The sequence below is a fragment of the Prunus dulcis genome, chromosome 3 (assembly GCF_902201215.1).
Source record: "Prunus dulcis chromosome 3, ALMONDv2, whole genome shotgun sequence".
Classification (NCBI taxonomy): Eukaryota; Viridiplantae; Streptophyta; class Magnoliopsida; order Rosales; family Rosaceae; genus Prunus; species Prunus dulcis.
The window spans coordinates 3240113-3259459 of record NC_047652.1 but is presented as its reverse complement, the minus strand read 5'-3'; the positions used below and the strand labels follow the sequence as shown (position 1 = coordinate 3259459).

Genomic DNA, 19347 nt, shown 5'->3' with positions numbered 1-19347 from the left:
CACTTTCCTTTCTTTGTGGTCAAATAAGTATCATCACACTGAACTACCAAGTTGAAGATCATAAGAATAGCTGGCCTGGGATACCTGTAAAGAGCAAAAAGCAAGAGAATATCCAACTTTCTACACAGGGCTAAGGCGCCACAGAATTGATCATTTTCATTGGACTCTTCCCTACATGCCCTTAATCATTGAAAATAAAAGAAAGAAGAACAAAACAATTGAGAAATGTGTAAGATATGATTTCACTTTGATAGTTACTTTCATGTAAAAATTGACTATCAACTACTTTGCCTATTGCTGCAACTTTGGTTTCAACGCTTCAATGACAGCTGAAAAGTCCTTGTCGCTGAGCCCATGTGATTTTGCTACCTTGTATAGTTCATTTGCAGCCGCTGCGATTGGCGTGGATTGGGAAACAGATTCTGCTAATCCCAGAGCAAGCCTCAGGTCCTGCAAGCATTTATGAACGTGTACAATTAGGTCAGGGGGTTAATGATATAGCGTAAGGCAGTGAGGGCAACTTAACTCACCTTTTGTTGATGCTTCAAGGGAAATGCAGTAGGATAGAGGGACTGAATCATTGATGGGCCCTTGACCGAGTACATTGGTGCACTAATGGCTCCTTGCGAGATGACCTGCAAAACCATGGGAATGCAATGATTTCATACTTCTTGGGATTTTTTCCCTCTTTCTGGTACATAAAAACAATTTTATCAATGAGAAAATGAAGAACAAGCAACCCTTCAAGGACAATAACTCAAAGAACCTAAATTAAAATACAGCATACAGCATACAGAAAATAAAAGATAGAGAGAGAACATCATCTCTCATAAAATCTCTCCAATCAGGCCTCCTTTCTAGCCAATTAATCTGCCTCTCCATTACAGATCAGTTTTCATTAAGGGTCTGTTTGGATGAGGGACTTGAACAAGGAATTGGAATCAGTTGTCTGAATGAAACTTCTCGCCCATTAATGTCACTGTGAATCATTATGAACATGGACAATACTGCTTCTTTTTTTTATCAAACATGGGCATTGCCTTTTTTTTATCGAACATGGGCAATGCCTTTTTTATTTATTTATCGAACATGGGCAATGCTTTAGCTCTATAAACCTTGATACTCTTTAGTCCACTCCCAGATGGAAGAATCATTCTCTACATGGGTCATAGATTCAAAGCCCTATACTGTTGAAATTGGTAAGTTAATCGGTCACTAAATGACTTATCAACCTTGCCTCATCACCTAAAATTTGATAAAAAGAAAAGAAAAACATAAAGAGACAGAGACGTTTAAATGATTACAATCCGGTTAAGAGAAAAATATTGAATCACAAGGAGTTTCATAAAAGGTAATATAAAGAAAACAATGCAGAAAGATTAGGCATGTTCTGGAGAGTACCTCAACTAGTACTTTTGGGTCCAGTCCTATTTTCTCAGTGAGAAGCAAGCCTTCAGAAAATGATGCCATCATACTAGAAATTGTAGAAAAAGGTTAAAAGAATACACTGTCAGAATAACAACCGTGAATCAACACAACCAAAAAATAAAGGGAATTACCTGAAATGAAACACTGCATTACCTTCCCATGATCATGTTCACAACAAGTTTCATAGCAGCACCATTTCCGACATCCCCGAGGTAAAATCTTGACTGGAGGGAATTGTTAACATAAGCACAAAATAGAAACAGGTAACTGGATGGCTAGTTGAAGAAAAGCCAATACCTTCCCCATGACATCTAAAAGCGGTGCTGCTATTTGATAGAGAGATTTGTCACCTGAAAGATTTCAACTTTGATTCAGTTTCTCTGAGGTCCCTCCACATGCTATGGAACATGAAACTTTAAAGGGCAAAAAGAGTTACATGTTGAAAAATAGACGATATTTGAAGTGCACTGATGTTATTACTAGAAAAAGATCCTTGAACATATTCAATAACAAATATAATCAGCACAATTTTGCAAATGACTACAAATTCCATTCATTTACATTTTTTTTTTTTTTTTTTGGCATCTTGCATTCATATTGGTGACAGGAATAAGCATAAATAAATGGTACTCAGAAATGCAATAACGAAAACAAGAAGATTGCATGCCTGCAGCGAGAAAAATTAGTTGTCCATCTTCTGCTGGCTTTTTTGAGCCCGAAACTGGAGCCTATAGAAAAAACACCAATAATTGGATTTAGTCATGCTTAAACTTAAAGAATGAAATTGTACAGACGCATTGCACATATTTTAGAAATAAAACTAATAAAAAGCTTGCCTCCAAAAATGATGCCCCAGTGGATTTGATATGTCCACTAATCAATTTTGAAGTTGCACCATCAACAGTTGAAACATCCACATACCTGTAGATGTCCAGAGAGAGTAACATAAATGCTGTTGACCAGCTTAGGAAGAATATATTTGAGGAAATCAAAGGTTGATGGAAGTTGTGTTTGGTGAAGTGTACCACAATAATTAGCTTTGTGGAAGGTGAACTGAGAAATAAACTTAAACTTTGAAAAGAAAAGTGGAAAAACTGCATAGTTATCAGAAAACATATATCCTGATATGAAACCAGTCAACACTTTTATTGTTTAGCACTAACTCAAGATTCATGATTTGGAACACTAAAATTGCTTATGTTCAAGGGATGCATTCATCAAATATTACCCTTTTCCTGAATTCAACCCATTTGCAGCTCCATGCTTCCCCAAAGCAACATCAACCTGAGTTAAAAGAAGCAATAAGTTCCTCCTACTGTGGTAGCAGAGTAAGCAAGAAAAGACCTAAATGTAAACATACGCACAGCACTTTCAGGGTCAGCAAGCATGGCAAATGTGACATCACAAGATGCAGCGACTTCCTCAGGAGAGGGTTTATATCTGCATAACCATTCAGTTAAATGAGATAACCCACTTGTGGCTTTTGAAAGGTGCAGATAAAAGAAAACTACCAATAAACAACTACTCTATAAGAAATTTTGTTGTTGGTGAATCTACTAGTACTGAAAACAACTGAATGTCATGACGTTAACAAGAAGGTCTCAAGGATGTAATTCAAACATTATCAAGATTTTAATCATCTATGCTGAAGGGCATTATTCTAAAGGATGCGAGAGCACAAAGCAATATTCATTTGATATCCAGTACATTACTTACTTTGCACCTAAGCTGATGAGTGGATCACATTTGCTCTTGGTCCTATTCCAAACAGTCACATCACACCTATAAAATTCCAAATAGTTAACATAAAACATAAAACCTTAACAGGGACTTTTTTCTAACCATTCAAACAAGAATGAATGAGCATCGTCAAATGTTGAAAATCCATACCCAGATTTTATGAGGTTCTGTGCCATCGGAGAACCCATAATTCCGAGGCCAAGGAAACCCACACGAGTTGTCAATTCATCTGCATGAATTTAAAAATACCAAGCTCAGTGGATGGCGTAAAGATGTAGCAGAAGACACTACAAAATATCTAATACCTCAGTGATTCTGAAAGTTCTGTTCAATATTCAGTGTAAACTGTGAAAAATTCTATCCTTTGGAACTTTGGAACACCATCTCCACCACAACCCATTTGCATGCTAAGCTCAATTGTTGGTTAATGTTTTTTTATTCAAAAATTATTATTATTGGGAAAAATAAGAACTACCCAGTAAAATAATATGAAGAGACATTAAGAAAATACCTTTGGATGAAGCATTGGATGCTTGAGAAGAGAAAGCCTTGAAAGAAAAAGAAAGTGGTTTTGTTGGGAATGAGTAAGCAGGTCTCCCTCCAAAGTGGTTTGGAAGATGAGGGCAAAAGCTTGAACACAATGCCATGGCAGTGGAAGATAAATGGTGACAGTTAGTGGTCTTGACCAAAAACGACATAACCACGCCTATATAAAATACTTTGGTCTTTCCGTTTCAAGGGCTCACATCATTGAAGGAAAGCTCGCATTTTTATGCTAAACTTGGTTGTTTGGGTAGACACAGAGACGAAGGCACCAAGAGGTTCTGGACACAATCAAAACTTGGCCGGGATAATCCTATTCCCATATTGGACAGGCCCACATTTCCAATTTGTCAATTGCTAATTTTTTTTTTTTTTTTTTATGGCCCAATACAAGTTACAAATTTACAATAAGGAACTTTCTAGTCATATCCAAGGAAGAGATTATTGGCCGTATAACTTTATTCGCGTGACAGCGTCTGATTGAACTTAAATACAGTCACAATAGCATTTCCAATAGCAGAGGGCAAACTGCAAACCATATACCGGAAAAACACAATTGGCTTGTTGTATAGGTCAGAAAGCTAAAAGCGCACAACGAATGAAACTTGTTCAAACTTCAAAGATGGCCAAAATCTTTAACTTACAGTTAGGTACTCGACTACAATCTGCTTTTCCAACTTCCTTTTTAGCCAACCAAAAGAAGAGCACACAACACAGACCAACCCTATATGTTCTAAACGATGCTTAAAACTACAAGCAACTGATAAGACATTCCAATCAAAAACATCCCTGGGATTAAAAGTTGCGACATAAATAAGCTGTAGCATTTCTATATGGCTTGCAAAAAAGTTGATCTGCACATTAATTTGCTTTACAGAGTGCAAGAATCTTAGAAAACCTCCTATCAGAGACCCATTTATGCTGGCAAAGTTGTCATTTGCTTCCTCTTCCAAATCAACCGGTCTGATAGGGCAAAGTACCACAAATTTTAACAAATATGATCAGAGTGTTTTTTTTTTCACAATTACAGCAAATTTTGTTGATGCTCCCACGCAGCAACTGAGGAAAGTTCACTATGCTCCAACAGTCGGTGGACGCTGATTACAAAGTATGAAGTCGACAAAAATTTTCCTCACTTTTGATAAGGATGATATCTTCCGGTCGTAGAACCACCACTCCGATCATATCCTCTACCAGAACCATAACTTCCACCGCCGCTACCACCACCACGGCCAACAGCACCATTTCCATACCCTCTACCACCACCATAGGCAGTATTCCCACCATAACCAGCAGGCATGCCATATGCACTGGCCGCATATCCAGCATTGCCATACATGGGTCCACCATACCCAAATCCATATCCATATCCACCATAGCCACCGTAGAAACCCGCATAGCTTCCAGCATAGTTTCCACCATAATTATTGTAAGTACCATAGGTGGGATACCCACCTCCACCATAGCCCCTGCCCATTTTTCCATTGTACCGACTTGCAGAATTATATGCACCATATCCAGCTGCAGCACCACCTAAGCCACCATATGACTTGGGAGCACTGCCACTGAAATCACCACCACCCCTTTTAGGTTCAGCCTTTTTTATTTCCACCTACATTTAACATTAAAGTGCCAACGTTATAAACATTTCATCCAGAAACCATACATGAAAAGATATACTAATCAATCTTTAACTTGTACCTGTTTGCCTCCAAGTTCGTGTATCTTGCCCTCAGAAAATACCTTGTCAAGAGCATCTTCATTCTCAAAAGTGACAAACCCAAATCCTCTAGACCTCCCAGTTTTATGATCTACCATAATCTGGTGCTCAACAATGCTACCATATGTAGAGAAATATTCCCCCAACTCATCTACAATGTTATACCATAATGTCAAAAAAGGAAAGAAAAAAAAATTATTGCAATCATAATAAAAATATGAAGTAGGTTCTACTATACCATCAGTCAAAGACGTTGGTATTCCACCAACAAAAATCTTCTTTCTTTTCGATATCCCCTTAAACCCCATATCCTCCCTCGGGACTGTCCTCTTTACCTCCACCTGGTATAAAGTATTTCAACACCAATCGGGTAACAGAGTCAGACAAAACTATCCAACAATCTATTCGAAGTTTTGGGAAAATTATGACATTATATTATTAGGCACTAGGACAATGAATGTTTACCACTCTGCCATCTATGACATGTTCTTCCTCCAAAACCGAATCAACAACCCCTGGATCAGCAAATGTTACAAACCCAAACCCCCTTGGCCTCCCAGAATGTTTATCAATCATTATAACAGAATCTGCTATTTCTCCATACTTGCTGAAGTAATTGGTAAAGGCCTCTGAAAGGAAAATCATCAGAAAATCGGATAAGGATAAGGGGGAGTTAATATTATTCACAATGAAACAGGTCAGGAAATAAATGAAAGTAGCTCCAATTCCAGCTCCTTTCCCTCCATAAAAGAAAGTGAAGTTTTAAGAAGGAAATTGAATTGGCAACAGGACCATAAAACGACTAAAATAATCTATCATAATTAACTAACAGCAACAAATTCTATGACGTACTTCAGCAGCAAGCCAAAAATTACGTGAGAGAGTAACTAAGTAAACAGTCTAAATAGAAACAGAAGACAGATTAATGGTGTGTTTGATTTTCTTATTCATAGAAATTAATGAAAATCATAGCAGCCAGTTGCACTCTCTCCATAGCATTTAATAGAAATTTTTAAAACGAAAACTATTTCACATGTTTTCGTCCAGAGGAAATTCTAGAAAACTCCAGATGGCCAAAAGGGCACACAAAAATACACTAGATGGCCATATCCAACAAACAAACACAACTAATCTAGTAGATGCCGGAATCTACAACATGAAATGAAACGTAAAGCAACAAGCTTTGAATTCTTGGATATCTCAAACAAATAAATCCAGTTTCATTCAGAGTAACAACGGCTTACAAAAAGATAGGCTCGATCACCAGTATGAAGAAACACAAAATGTACAATCCATGACATCAATATGACCCCAGATGTGAAACTACGTTAAACTATGTCCGTTTCCAATTTACAAGTAAAAACACGAAATCAAAAGCTTAACCAAATACCTTCAGTCGTCTCCCAAGAAACGCCTCCTACAAATAGTTTTCTACCACATAAGAAAGCAAACCCAAGTGTTACTCTCTCATTCTACCCTCAATTATATTCACAAGAATTGAAATTTCTATCAAGAAAAACTGTAACTTTAAAACTCAAAACCCAACTAACCCCGCAGCCGAATCACGATGATTGAATGAATCCCTAAACTCATTGCCTTCACTATCTACGTTATGATTCGTTTCAAAACCACGCCCCGAATCAAATTGTTGCTCTGGTGGTTGTTCAAATTCTTCATATTGTTGCTCTGGTGGTTGTTCAAATTCTTCGTTTCCATTGTAGGCGATTTGGTTGTCGTCGAAACGACTGCGTTCAGGAAAATCTTCCATTTGTTCTTAGGCCCAAATTTCCTCTCCACCTTTTTGATACCTATAGACCTGCAAAGGAATCAATTTGTAGGCGACTAAGCCTTAGCTTAGCTTGCAATTATGCCATTGGATTGGCTTAAATCCTCAAAGCAAGCAGTGCGATGAACCCTAAGATTCGAATTTGGGTCAGATACCTTATTAGCTAGGTTTTTTGTGAGAGTGTTGGAAGTTGAAATTGGATTCTGTGGCTGCAGAGAAACCCTAGCTTGAAACGGCGCCGTCGGGCGAGAACCGGGCATGAATTTAAAATTTCAATTTTGCATTTTCAGATATTTATATTGAAGCTGGGAAAGAAAAACGCAGCATATATAAAACTTCTTTATATAATACGTCGTCGTTCTGGTTTTTTGGTTTTTTTTATATAAATTTTATGGGTCTTTTCATAACCAGTAAAACATGAATACATGGGATGGGTGTGTTGAATTCGATCTCTAACCAAAAAGAAAATTTATTTACCCTTAAATTTGAATCTCTCCTCTCTGTTGGTTAAAAATAAATAAATAAAATATTCTACTTGTATTTATATTTATACTTCTAATCAAAACAAAGTCGTTTAGTTGGCAAAAGCATTTTGAGGAAAGGTTAAGAAACCATACGACAGACATGATGCTACATTTGGAAAACATAACTTGCACAACCAAAAACATGTTTTTTGCTTGTCAATCCTCTACTCTTCTTCATCATCATCTTCTTCAACAAATTCCTCTTCTTCTTCGTCTTCATCGGTTTCTTCTAGTTCTTCTTCTTCTTCCAAGTCCTCCTCACCAACAATGAAGCCTCCAAGTGTTTCATCTTCTTCACCCAAACTAGTAGTCTTCTTCTTCAGCACAGAGCTTTTACTACCACATTTTGTATCCTTCTGAGGTTTGAAACTGGCCTTCGATCTTGTAGAATATTTTGTCTTATTTACCTTTCTAAACTTTGCAACAAGCTCCTCATCAGCTTCACTCTCCCCCGTCCACTCCTCATCCTCATTTTCTTCGCCTTTTTTCCTCTTTCTCGGCGCACCCTTCCTCTCCTTCTGCTCAAATTCGTCATCATTTTCGCTTTCTTTTCTAGGTTCCTCAAGAAACCAGTTCCACTTCTTTACATCACAGATCATTTGTTTGGGATAGGGATCAAACTCATGCCCCATTACAACAAAACCAAACTCTGCATTCCAGAAAGAGTGTGACATTATCATCACAAGCATAACTGGTAATTCTGGGTACCGTAAAGTATAAAGAAGAAAATTTAACAAGAAATATGCATACACAGATACAATGCCTCAAATCGAGAAGTTAGCCGCTATGAATGAATTAAGTTACAGGCGAAAGAACTCAAAATCTGTTATACAGCATATATACAAGGTAGCAATTTTAATGTACAAATCTTTCCAACAAAAGGTAAATTGAACACAATAAAGAAGGTGCTTTCAAAATGCTGAGGGTTCAATGACCTAGGAAGTAACCTCAAATTCTTCATTACAACATTCTCAAACTTTTGATAACAGACATTTTACCAATTTCATATAGTAACACCTAAGATTCTCAAAACAGTACCAATTCACAAAATTCAAGATTTCATATTTCTTTCATTTTTACTTAATTTCTCCGCAAACAAAAAGAATCACTAAAACTGTACCTGAAAGTGATTGCAACCCATGAATTGAAGTCATTTAATCACTCTCATGAACACTAACACCTCATCTCAAATAAAGAAAAAGGAAAACAAACATAAAAAAGCCACCCAAAGATCTCAAGATAAGATTTTTCTCTTCATTTGTTCAATTTTCACAGCAAACAAACAAGACCATGAAGCAATTTAGAGCCAAACCTTTGACAGGGTCAATGCCTGAGACATCAAGACCTTCCAATTCAGACCCACTTTGCAAATCCTCAGCCAACTCACTGTCACTCTCCAAAACCCTTTTCTCTCTCTCATCCACCTCAACATTTCTCACTCTGAACCAAACGGGTCTCTTCCCAGACACGCAGAACCAATCACCGGCCGCCACCTCACCCTTCTCCGACCTCCTGAAAACCCTAACTCCCCCATCCTTTTGGCTCCGGACCCATATGGGATTCTTCCCTAGAACCTCAAATGAAACGCTGGGTTCTGTTTGGTTCGCGCTTTTGTGTTCAAATTCGAACAAAACGTGACGACGAGACACTGTACGGTCGTTGGTGCTGAACCCATTTCCTCTTCCAAACACAGCCTTATGACCCTTCTCCAGTATGAGTTTCGAATGGTCTTCTACTTCAATTTCCATTGCCATGGAGTAGGAGGAACTTTGAACCGTCGCTGCCTCTGCCTTTGTTTAGTTTGTGCCCACGTGTTAAGCACGTGAGTATTAAAGCTATTTATTTTTCTTTTTAAAGGTCATGAGCCAAATTTCATTTAAGCACATTGGTATAAAGTGTAATCGATTCTTTTGGATTAACGAAAACTCCATAACTCACGCTCTTATTTATATAAATTTCAAATGCGTACAATCATTCAAAAATGCCCAAACTTTATGTTTCATATAATTTTTTTTTTAATGTTTATATATGTTCGAGTTTATAACTCTATCTCATCTCATCATTCTTTCATCATTTATTTATCTGTTAAATATTCATGTGAAACGATATATTATTAATTTAGAAGTAGTCGGCTCATTACATTTTAATTGAAATATTCGTACTTTCTTGACGTTTGAGAGATGTAATAGGTGAAGGTATTCAAACTTGGATATCTTCCATCATTATAGAGGAGAAATATCACTATACTAAATGGTTAATGGGCGGCAAGATTGGTGTTTGGGGGCTCTCCTTTTTTAATATGAAATTTGGGCTTTCTTTCTGTTTTTTTTGCCTTTTTATGTCTCTCGTAGGTCAACCATATACAAGAAGAAGAACCAATGTTATATACATGGGCATATATAACACGACACGGAATGTTAATTGTCGTTTGCTATAACTCAGCACAAATGACATAACACGACTCCGCAATTCTCACCGTTGGATGGTGTTCGCCAGAGTACGACACCATCTCACTGAAATCTCAGAAGAGAACGGGAAAACGACTCTGGTTTCATACTTATCCTCCAAGGTTCTTTGAACCTAGACGACACCTTCATCGTCGTCGTTTTCTGGGTTTCATCGTCCTCGTCCTCGTCCAAGTCTTCCATGATCCTTTTAGCAAACCCTAGTTTTGGTACACAACTAATTTAAGGTCAGTATATTCTGTGCTTTAATTTGTATTTGTAATTTTCTTTGGTTTCCGTTTGTTTCCTGGGAAATGTTGGAAAATAAATAAAATTTTCAAAACTGCGAAGTTTCAATTTTTTTTTTCATGAAAAGGAAGAAGGTTTTGCCCTATTTTGGCTACAAAATAATTGGGTACGTCACTGGTAATCTGGGTATATTTTTCTATTATGGTTTAGATTTTCAGTTTTCTATTTTTCTTTTCAAAATTTTAGAATTCATTAAAGGCATGAGCTTGGATGCTTTGAAAGTGATACTCTGGTTGCTTTGATAAAAAAACTTGTAGCTTAAAACATTTTTTAAATGAAAGTTCTATTACATTTGGTGTCTCCAGAGGAACAAATTTATCAAAGCTTTCTTTTTTGTTTTCCAGTAAAAGGGGTTTCAATTTTCAAGCAAAGTCAACTTCAAACTTATCTATAGTTTATTTGCAATTGTATTTTATGCACACAACAGAGTTTTATTATTGGCATAATTTATGGGGCGAGAGTTTAATGTTTCCCTTTCCTGAGTTTAGGATTATTTAAGCTAGTGACTCAAATGGAGATGGAGTCGCATATAAATCCTGGACCAATTTATAAGTCTGTACTTTATGATCAAGATAATCATATCTCTTCAGCAATTTGGAATGGACAGGTTAGACAATATCTTTTCTCCTTCATCCTTTTTAGAACTTGGTTTTCCGCCCATAATTTGACTGATTATGTGTACTGATATCTCAATCAAAATGTATAGGAGCGTGGTGTTCTTAGATGTCATGAACACACTTCAATGCTCGAACAATGGAGACTCACACCTAAACAGGCTGAGTTGGTTGAGAAGGCCGGATTTAGCTACTTTAGATCAATACCAACAATTGTTCTTGACAATTCACTCATCTCGGCACTTGTTGAGAGGTGGAGGAGAGAAACAAATACATTTCATTTGCCTGTTGGAGAAATGACTGTAACTCTTGAAGATGTTGCACTTATACTTGGGCTACCAATTGATGGAAATCCTGTTATAGGTGTACCAGTGAAGACGCCTCACTCAGTATGTGAAGACTTACTCGGGAAAGCACCGAAGGACCTAAATGGAGGAATGTTGAAGCTAAATTGGTTGAGAGAGTGCTTTTCTAGATGTCCTGATGATGCACCAGTTGAAGAGATTGAGCGCCATACACGTGCTTACCTCCTATATCTTGTGGGTTGCACAATATTTTCCACAACTACTGGGAATAAAGTATCTGTTACATTTCTTCCATTGTTTGAAAAGTTTGATGAAGCTGGAAAATATGCATGGGGTGCAGCAGCATTGGCGTTCCTCTATAGAGCTCTTGGTAATGCCTCCCTTAAATCTCAAGGCACAATCAGTGGCTCTTTGACACTACTGCAGGTAACATTAGCATGCTGTTTCTGTTTAGTATTTATTTGGGTCTGGTGGGGCGGTGGAGCTATTGGCATCTCTCTCTGCGTGAATGACTTCCCAATAATGCATTGACTCGTGTTAGTTGTTATTCTTTGTAGTGTTGGAGTTATTATCACCTGAATATTGGCCAACCAAAGTTCAATGAAGAGCCAAACCATAGTTATTTTCCATTTGCTCTTAGGTGGAAAGGAAGATCAACGGGATCAAGATCAAAAACCAACATTGTTGCCTACCGCAAGGCCTTGGATTCACTTCAACCTTCTGATGTAAGTCCAAATACATGTTTCTAGGTTTATATAATTTTGCTTGGATGATGATGAGAACAATTGGTATGGTGTTGACATTCAGGTTAAGTGGTTTCCATACAAAGATTTTGATTACACAGTTATACCCGAAGGTATAAAAAATAAGATGATTTTACGGACTTCAAAAACTATGTTGATATGCTTTGGCAAGGCAGAAAGACACCTCCCTGATCGTTGTCTTAGACAGTTTGGCATGCCTCAACCTATCCCAGAGGATGTCCAGATATGGGAGAGGAAGATTCCTGCAGTTGATCAGGGGGTAGACTTGTCAAAGGATATGGAGTCAGGGGGCAAAGGGAAAATGCGCTCAGAGATTAGGGAATGGTTGGAGCGTCGACTCCATATTCTGGAAGGTGAGGAAGGTGTTGATGAAAGCACGTACACGGAGTGGTATGAGAATATTACCCGTAAATTTGTGGGAAGGCCTGAATCTTTAGAATCTGAGTTTCAGAGAATAGTAAGTTTATGCTTTTTTTTTCTTCAAAGTCAATAACGCTTAATAATAGTTAAAATTGTACTTAGTTATGTTTCATTTTTCTTTATCTTACAGGCTGCTGCTATGAGAGAAATTGCAAACATAGCTGATTCATTGTTAGTAGAACAGATGGAATTCCAAGATAGGAAGTTGCTTGATGAAATCAAGAGCACAGTGCATGTCTGTTTGACAGACGTTGTTGGGAATTCCAAAAATGGTAGGTGTAAGAATGCTGTCAAACGTAAGCGGGAGGGAGGATAATCCAGCTGGTAACTATGACTAAAGTAAGCGATGGAGCTCCTTACCAAGGATTTCAGGGCATGTTGGAAGTATTTGTTTTGTAGTCTCATGGTGCAGCAGCTCGGGGTAGTCTGATGAAATATGCACTTTGGAATCTCTGTGACAAATGCATTTAGCTGTAAAGAAATGCATTCTTTAGTGCAAGGTAAATGGACAATTATTTTATTGACAGAAGTGTCAATCATAGTTTGTAAGGATTGTTCAATTATATGAATGAAACATTAGAAAATTTGCGATTGGCAATTTCTGATATTTTGCCAGATAATTGTTACTTTTCTTTTTTCATTCAAAGTCCATGAGATTTGAACAACTCAGTACCTCCTCCAACAAGTGGAGGCTGTTTGAATATGTAGTGCTAAATGCTTATTTGAAAGAAAGGAAACGATAGAAAATCTTCCATGAGTTGAGAGTTGTGTATAGAAATTATGAGAATAATGAAGACAAGACCCAAAAGGAATACAATAGTAAGAATTGTCGAAAATCATGAGATTATTGGGCTTTAAAGTGCCTTGCGGACACACTGTTTTCTACAAGTTGTGTACAAAGGACCTGCAGTCCGTTTTATGTGCACCATTACAAAGAAAAAGAAAAATGGATTTCGGAGCAATCTCACTGTTCCTCACACTGCATGCTAAACGTTTTGGACAATCAAGCCACCATTCATTCAAACAAGTTTTGTTGTTGCAGGCGACTTCAAGAGGCATTGTCCCAATAGCACGCACTGTGAAGGATTTACTACTCGATATTTCAAGCTCTTCATGAGAAGCGATGATTCGAGCAACTGCTGGCATACCTTAACCATATGAACAGTAGTGGTCACTTGCTGGCTTACTACCTGAATAAGTAGAAGGCAAACTCCAATCCCTACCCACCTTCCACAGACTCCAGTAGCTTTTCTTGATTAAACAAACGTTGGCTGTTGAACTAAGTGCACCTTTTGGGCATCATCGATATGCCCACACAAGAGAAACACCATCTTTTTCAGTTATAGCTCACTTTTTACTGTATCATTTAGCTCATCCGGCTATTAGAAGAAGATATACATTCGAACCGCAAAGTCTTGCTTGATCTCAGCCCTGAAAAAAGTGCTTGTGGTAATTGTATGATGGATAGCCAGGACTTGTTTGGGGAAACTCATTGCAAAAGTTAAGACCTGTTGCCACCCAATCATGTACATCCATACCTTGCATCTGTGCATTTCTCTTTTTGGAAAGAAATAAGATGAATACAAGCTATTGCCCAGTCACCCAGCCAGCATTAACAATGATTGTTATCTTTAGTAATTCATAAGAAGTAGTGTCTACTCCTCAGGCTTCAAGTTGACCTCCTGCGGTGTCCCCATTTGGTGCCGAGCTCTCTTTTGGATGGCTGACTCATGGACCCGATCCTCAACCTCCTGCTTAATACAATCATGTTAATTTCAAGTGAAAGAAGTACGAAGGAACAAATGAACCTGACTCACCCGTGTTGAAAGCATATGCTTCAGACCAGCAATAAGCTCCAAGAAATACTTGTAAGCAGCCTGGTGAGGCTCCTGCATGAAAACCTTGATTTTAGACCTCTATTAATAAAGATGGATTGCAACCTGAATAATCCATCACCTGTAAGTCTGAAGGCAGAGGCAATCCTTCCACGACAGGAGCCTTTGGAACTTGGACAAGTTGGGTTCCACCTGCATCATCTGCTAACATAACACTCCAAGAAGGGGGATTGGAAATGCCCAAAGCCTTGAAGTTAACCTCAGAACTAATCCCAGGTGGAAAAGATGTTTGAGACAAAGAAGTGGCACCAGTTGCAGACTGCAGATACAACAGAAAAATAGAAACCTTAATATCAAAATCCCACTCGGCCACATGAACACATCATATTTGATATCATTACAAAACTGAGTGTGATGGATGTTGTATTGTAAACCAAGGGGGAAGCCTTGTGCATGTGAATCCAATTTGGTGCGGCTCAACTATTTCAATCCCACGCCATCATTTTTTATTAAAATACAAGGATCTGGAAGCTAAAACCAACTTACCATTAATCCGAAGTCTGGTTCACCAACAACTACCAAATCTTTGTCAGCAGCATCAACAACACAAGGATCTACCTGTTAACAAATTGTCTCGAATTAAGGAGATGTATTCGCACAGAAGCAATATACACAAAAGTAAGGAAAATTTTGGCTTTTGCAAACGTTTCTTGGTCTTCACTCAAACTTGTGTTGAATGCACATGTTCTAAGCAAGCATGGTGAACCACTTTGCAAAAGGGCCAAGTCAAGCCTCTTAATTCTCAAGTGACATAAATGTCTTTGATAAAGAACTTCACTTCTAAGAGTCCACATGCATTATAATATTACAAATAAAACAATATGTGAATTTTCCTTTTCTCCCTGACAAAATAAAGAAAACCGTCCTGGAATAATACGTTTAAAATGGTTTTGATCTGTACCTTCGTCCTTCCTATAGCCTTCAATGAGTAGAATGAAGGAAATTCCAAATTAGGAGGCTCCAATAAAGCATAGACTCCTTCATTGTTATACCTCTTTTCATCCAACTGCACATTAGACAATCCAATTACTTAGGTCTACAACTCCTTCAGTTACTTGAAAATGAAAAAATGCTAGTTTAATGGCCAGGGAAACAAAAAGAAATTAGGTTTAATCAGTAAACTAAAACATAATTGAAACTTGATCATTGGAATGAAGCTCAAAATAAAGAAAAAGATGGACTGAGGAACCCTAACCTGTGGGTAATCTGAAGCACTAAACAGAGTGTACAGTTTTCCTGACTCTCCAACATGATCTAAACTGTACCCACTTAGCATGTCACCAAATTCATCTTGATCTGCCCTTACATCTGGGCCTTCATGTGATCTTATGATCAACTATAACAACAAAGAAAAGATATCAATCTTACAATGACAACTCATGAAAGGAGCAAGTCATATTTTCCCAAAAATGCGGCAAAGGTTTGAAACCTAACTGAAACATTTTGTGCACAGCTGCAGACACTATTGCCAAAAAACCAAAAAAGAAAAATTCAAAAGAGGTTCTAAGTAATTTTGAGTAATAATGACTTGCTTGCATGTATGTTACAATGTATGCATAATAGTACCTACCTAATAAAGAGAAATTAAACAGAGTCTAATCAATGTTGAGTAATAATGACTTGCTTGCGAGTTACAATGTATGCATAGTACCTACCTGATGATTGCTCAACATGCACAAGTTATTTGTCTTGATAAATTCAACGAACTGATCATAACAACCAGAAAATAAGCATACAACAAGAATGTCTCAATGCTACAGGGTGTAATTTTGTTAAAGAACTTGGTTCTATGATATGCCATTAAGATTCTAATATCCAACTAGGTGAATACATGGCATCACAATTTCAAATTATGATGACAGTGAGAAATACCAATCGCGGACAGAGACGTTTGTTCAAAATATATCAGCTGGAGTAAAGTGCAATATTCATAATATTACCTTTAAGTTGGACTGCTTTAGAAAATCCTCAGTGCATTCAGGACCCCACCAAAGACCCCGTTCTCGAAATGATTTTTCAACTAGACCATCCTCCTTTGATGGATCTGACCATAACACATCAGTCAGTATTATATTTGGACCTTCATCTGGAGCATCTATAAGAGATCTTTGAACCTTAGATAAATCTTCTAAAGAACCTAGTTCCAGCCGTTCTTCCCTCTTTCTTTTAGACCTTCTCAAAGAGGTAGCACGCATGCTCCGAAAAAGACCTCCATGAGTGGTATATACACAATTGGCTACGATCGAAGCCAGAGGGAGTTCCTTAAAGCAGTCAAGGCATTTATTGTAGACATATTCACCTTGATTACCAAATTTGGTCTCAACCTCCACCTCAAACCCCAAAACGGATGTGCAATATTTAGACTCGTGGTTCCCACGAAGTAGATATACTCTACAAGGCATCAAGACCTATAAAAATAAAATAAAGTAAAAAACAAACAGAGAAAGAAATCATATTAAAGTCCCAAGAGTAAGTGCACCAAAATGCTACACAATCCAAATCAACATACAATGCAACTCGCTTGAGGACCATATAACCAAAAACACAAAAATAAAATAAAATAAAAGCATTAGCATGCGACTTGGCCAGATGCGTGAACATATAAAAGGTCATGTATAAATTCTTCTAAGTTTCTTTATCAGGTCAAGTCAGAGATTAACAAGAAGCCGTAAAGGGAACCAGTAGATTACAATTAGCACTATCTTCATGTTACCTTCCAAGCCAGCAAGACCAGAAACACATCCAAGCCCCGTGATCCTCTATCAACATAATTTCCATTAAAAACATAAAATTGCTTGTCAGAGGGAAAACCAGCATGTTCAAAGAGACTGAGTAAATCACGGAACTGTCCACGAATGTCACCAACTACAACAACTCTTGAATCCTCTCCATGGCAATCCACTGCCACACAATTCGGCTCCTTGCAGAGGATACTTGTGGCAGTATCAATCAATTTATCCACAACAGAAATTGACAGAACAGATTGAAAATCCACTGGTGACTGCTCAAGAGCAGACATCATTCCCTGAACCCACTCTAAGGTTAACCTGTCGTCCAAAGGCCAGGAAAGAGACTGCTGAAAGGTTGAGGACGACAATGATTTCTGCACCTCACCTTGACAATCTTCACTCTCAAACTCATCAGCTACTACCACGAGGCAGTCATCTTCAAACATCAAACCTTCTACCCTGCCAAGCTGCTCCTCATGGCCAGTATCCATTGTCGCCTCAAAAACACTTCCTCCCAACTCATTCCAACCATCTTCATTCTTGGAAACCGCTTCCATCTCTGCATACTTATCCTCAACCATCGTCCTCTCAGCACCTAGCCCTCCAATCTGGACATGCCCATTGGACGTGTGCGTTACCCCATAAACAGGGCTTTCCATCAGCTCAGGCTGACCATCTTCATTTCTTAACTCAGCTTCTACCCCTCCACTCCACACATCCTTGTCACTTGTATCATCATCATCAGCCCCATCACCCTGTAACAATCATCAAATAAACCAACCAACCAAAAATATGAACAACAACGTGGACCAACAAATCGCAAAATACAAACTTGACATGGTAGCTCATAAACATACATACCAGTTCACTAGGTTCACAACCCAGCATGGTTACAACTCTGGGACGTTTACTCACAATCCCCATTGCAATCTCCTTCATCCTCAACACCTTTTCCACCTCTTCCTCACCCAACCCATCACACGAAAGCCTTCCCAAAATGTTCACCACGTCCCTACACGAATCCACCTGCACCCACCACACACCGAAACCAATCAATCAAACGACAAACAACATAAACCCAAAAGAACCCACAAAACCATCGCTTACCATCTTCTCAATACTGGAAGACAAGGCCTTTTTTACGTCACCGGCGGTCACCTTCTCAACTCGATTGTTCACAACTCCGCGTGCGATTTCCCTCATCATCACCAGTGAATGCACTTGCTCGTCGTTTAGGTTCTCAAAACACATTGCGTTTATGCTCTCCATGATCTTCTTGCAGTCGCTTTTCATTCTCTCTTTTCGACGGTCCATGTCTGCAACACCAAACATACATACAGCATTAGCTTGACAATCAAAATTATCAAAGCATACACTGATTTTATTTGACTAAAATGGCATCAGCACAGCTTCTAACCTTCGCCGGGCATATTCGAATTCGAAATTCAGAGACTTTGTGATGGGATTTTGGTGAAGAGCTTAGTCTGGGAAATTGGTAAAATGCAGAGAGAGGCCAGAGCGAGTTCTTTGTTCACTGAATCGAAAACGACTTTTGCCCTAAATCGTTTCGATGACTTTACTTTTAGGCAAGTAAGACAGACGACACAATTTTCCTGTCGTATATTGACGCCCCAAGGCCCAAGGCCCAAAAACCAACACAAACTACCCAAGGATGGATCTAAGCCCAGAATCAGTTGTGGTGTGTGGTGTCCCTATTTTATTTCTGTGATTATTAAATTATTAATTTTTGTTGTTGAATTTTTTGGTGTTTCATAGTTGTAACCTGTTTAATAGATAACATGTTTTGTGATTATATCCTAAAATTGAAACTTCCTTGTAATCAAGCTTTGTTATCTTATTTTATTTATTTAGGAAATGTAGAAAGCGAGAGTCAAACTCTAAGCGCCTTTTTTTCCAGAGCAAATTCCTTCAGTCTATGATTTATGTATTTTGGATGTGTGTTTTTATCTCGATAAATGTTTTAGGCTTTTTCTTTGGAATGTGAGCACAAATTTCCATGACTCAACTATCACCCCTACTAGAACATGAGTGAGATGTTTAGGTATAGCACCATGTTAAAGCAATGGGCATGAGAAGAGAAGGGAGGAGCTTATAAGCTGGATTGG

The 19347-nt window shown here is 38.1% G+C and overlaps 5 protein-coding genes across 9 annotated transcripts; 1 reads left to right on the top strand and 4 right to left on the bottom strand.

Annotated features, from left to right (window-relative positions):
* Positions 1 to 87: 87 nt before the first annotated feature.
* LOC117621421 (glyoxylate/succinic semialdehyde reductase 2, chloroplastic) lies at positions 88 to 4011 on the bottom strand. Its single transcript, XM_034351892.1, has 12 exons — positions 3680 to 4011; positions 3319 to 3397; positions 3145 to 3210; positions 2793 to 2868; positions 2657 to 2712; positions 2265 to 2349; positions 2096 to 2156; positions 1726 to 1778; positions 1582 to 1652; positions 1402 to 1474; positions 531 to 635; positions 88 to 450 (listed from the first exon to the last, which is right to left on the bottom strand). Exons 1-12 carry the CDS (start codon positions 3864 to 3866, stop codon positions 292 to 294), a joined length of 1071 nt encoding a protein of 356 aa, XP_034207783.1. The 5' UTR covers positions 3867 to 4011; the 3' UTR covers positions 88 to 291.
* A 282-nt stretch (positions 4012 to 4293) lies between these two features.
* LOC117621420 (heterogeneous nuclear ribonucleoprotein 1) lies at positions 4294 to 7508 on the bottom strand. 5 transcript variants are annotated; one of them, XM_034351888.1, is made up of 7 exons: positions 7373 to 7505; positions 6982 to 7247; positions 6822 to 6862; positions 5897 to 6060; positions 5670 to 5772; positions 5413 to 5582; positions 4294 to 5323 (listed from the first exon to the last, which is right to left on the bottom strand). In XM_034351888.1, the coding sequence occupies exons 2-7, from the start codon at positions 7197 to 7199 to the stop codon at positions 4844 to 4846; spliced, it is 1176 nt and encodes a 391-aa protein (XP_034207779.1). In that variant the 5' UTR covers positions 7200 to 7247; positions 7373 to 7505; the 3' UTR covers positions 4294 to 4843. The 5 variants fall into 5 exon arrangements, with proteins under 5 accessions (XP_034207779.1, XP_034207781.1, XP_034207780.1 ...); XM_034351890.1 differs by having other exon boundaries at positions 6982 to 7279; positions 7373 to 7504; XM_034351889.1 differs by having other exon boundaries at positions 6982 to 7273; positions 7373 to 7504.
* Positions 7509 to 7731: 223 nt separating this feature from the next.
* Positions 7732 to 9526, bottom strand: LOC117622528 (sodium/potassium/calcium exchanger 1). Its single transcript, XM_034353236.1, has 2 exons — positions 9054 to 9526; positions 7732 to 8390 (listed from the first exon to the last, which is right to left on the bottom strand). Exons 1-2 carry the CDS (start codon positions 9493 to 9495, stop codon positions 7906 to 7908), a joined length of 927 nt encoding a protein of 308 aa, XP_034209127.1. The 5' UTR covers positions 9496 to 9526; the 3' UTR covers positions 7732 to 7905.
* Positions 9527 to 10133: 607 nt separating this feature from the next.
* On the top strand, positions 10134 to 13204 carry LOC117620864 (protein MAIN-LIKE 2-like). Its single transcript, XM_034351107.1, has 6 exons — positions 10134 to 10433; positions 10983 to 11101; positions 11201 to 11839; positions 11971 to 12138; positions 12221 to 12634; positions 12728 to 13204. The coding sequence occupies exons 2-6, from the start codon at positions 11006 to 11008 to the stop codon at positions 12911 to 12913; spliced, it is 1503 nt and encodes a 500-aa protein (XP_034206998.1). The 5' UTR covers positions 10134 to 10433; positions 10983 to 11005; the 3' UTR covers positions 12914 to 13204.
* Positions 13205 to 13420: 216 nt separating this feature from the next.
* LOC117620863 (serine/threonine-protein phosphatase 7 inactive homolog) lies at positions 13421 to 18770 on the bottom strand. Its single transcript, XM_034351106.1, has 11 exons — positions 18639 to 18770; positions 18329 to 18537; positions 18083 to 18247; positions 17206 to 17976; positions 16433 to 16900; positions 15688 to 15828; positions 15394 to 15498; positions 14979 to 15050; positions 14554 to 14751; positions 14415 to 14486; positions 13421 to 14348 (listed from the first exon to the last, which is right to left on the bottom strand). The coding sequence occupies exons 1-11, from the start codon at positions 18649 to 18651 to the stop codon at positions 14253 to 14255; spliced, it is 2310 nt and encodes a 769-aa protein (XP_034206997.1). The 5' UTR covers positions 18652 to 18770; the 3' UTR covers positions 13421 to 14252.
* Positions 18771 to 19347: the final 577 nt, after the last annotated feature.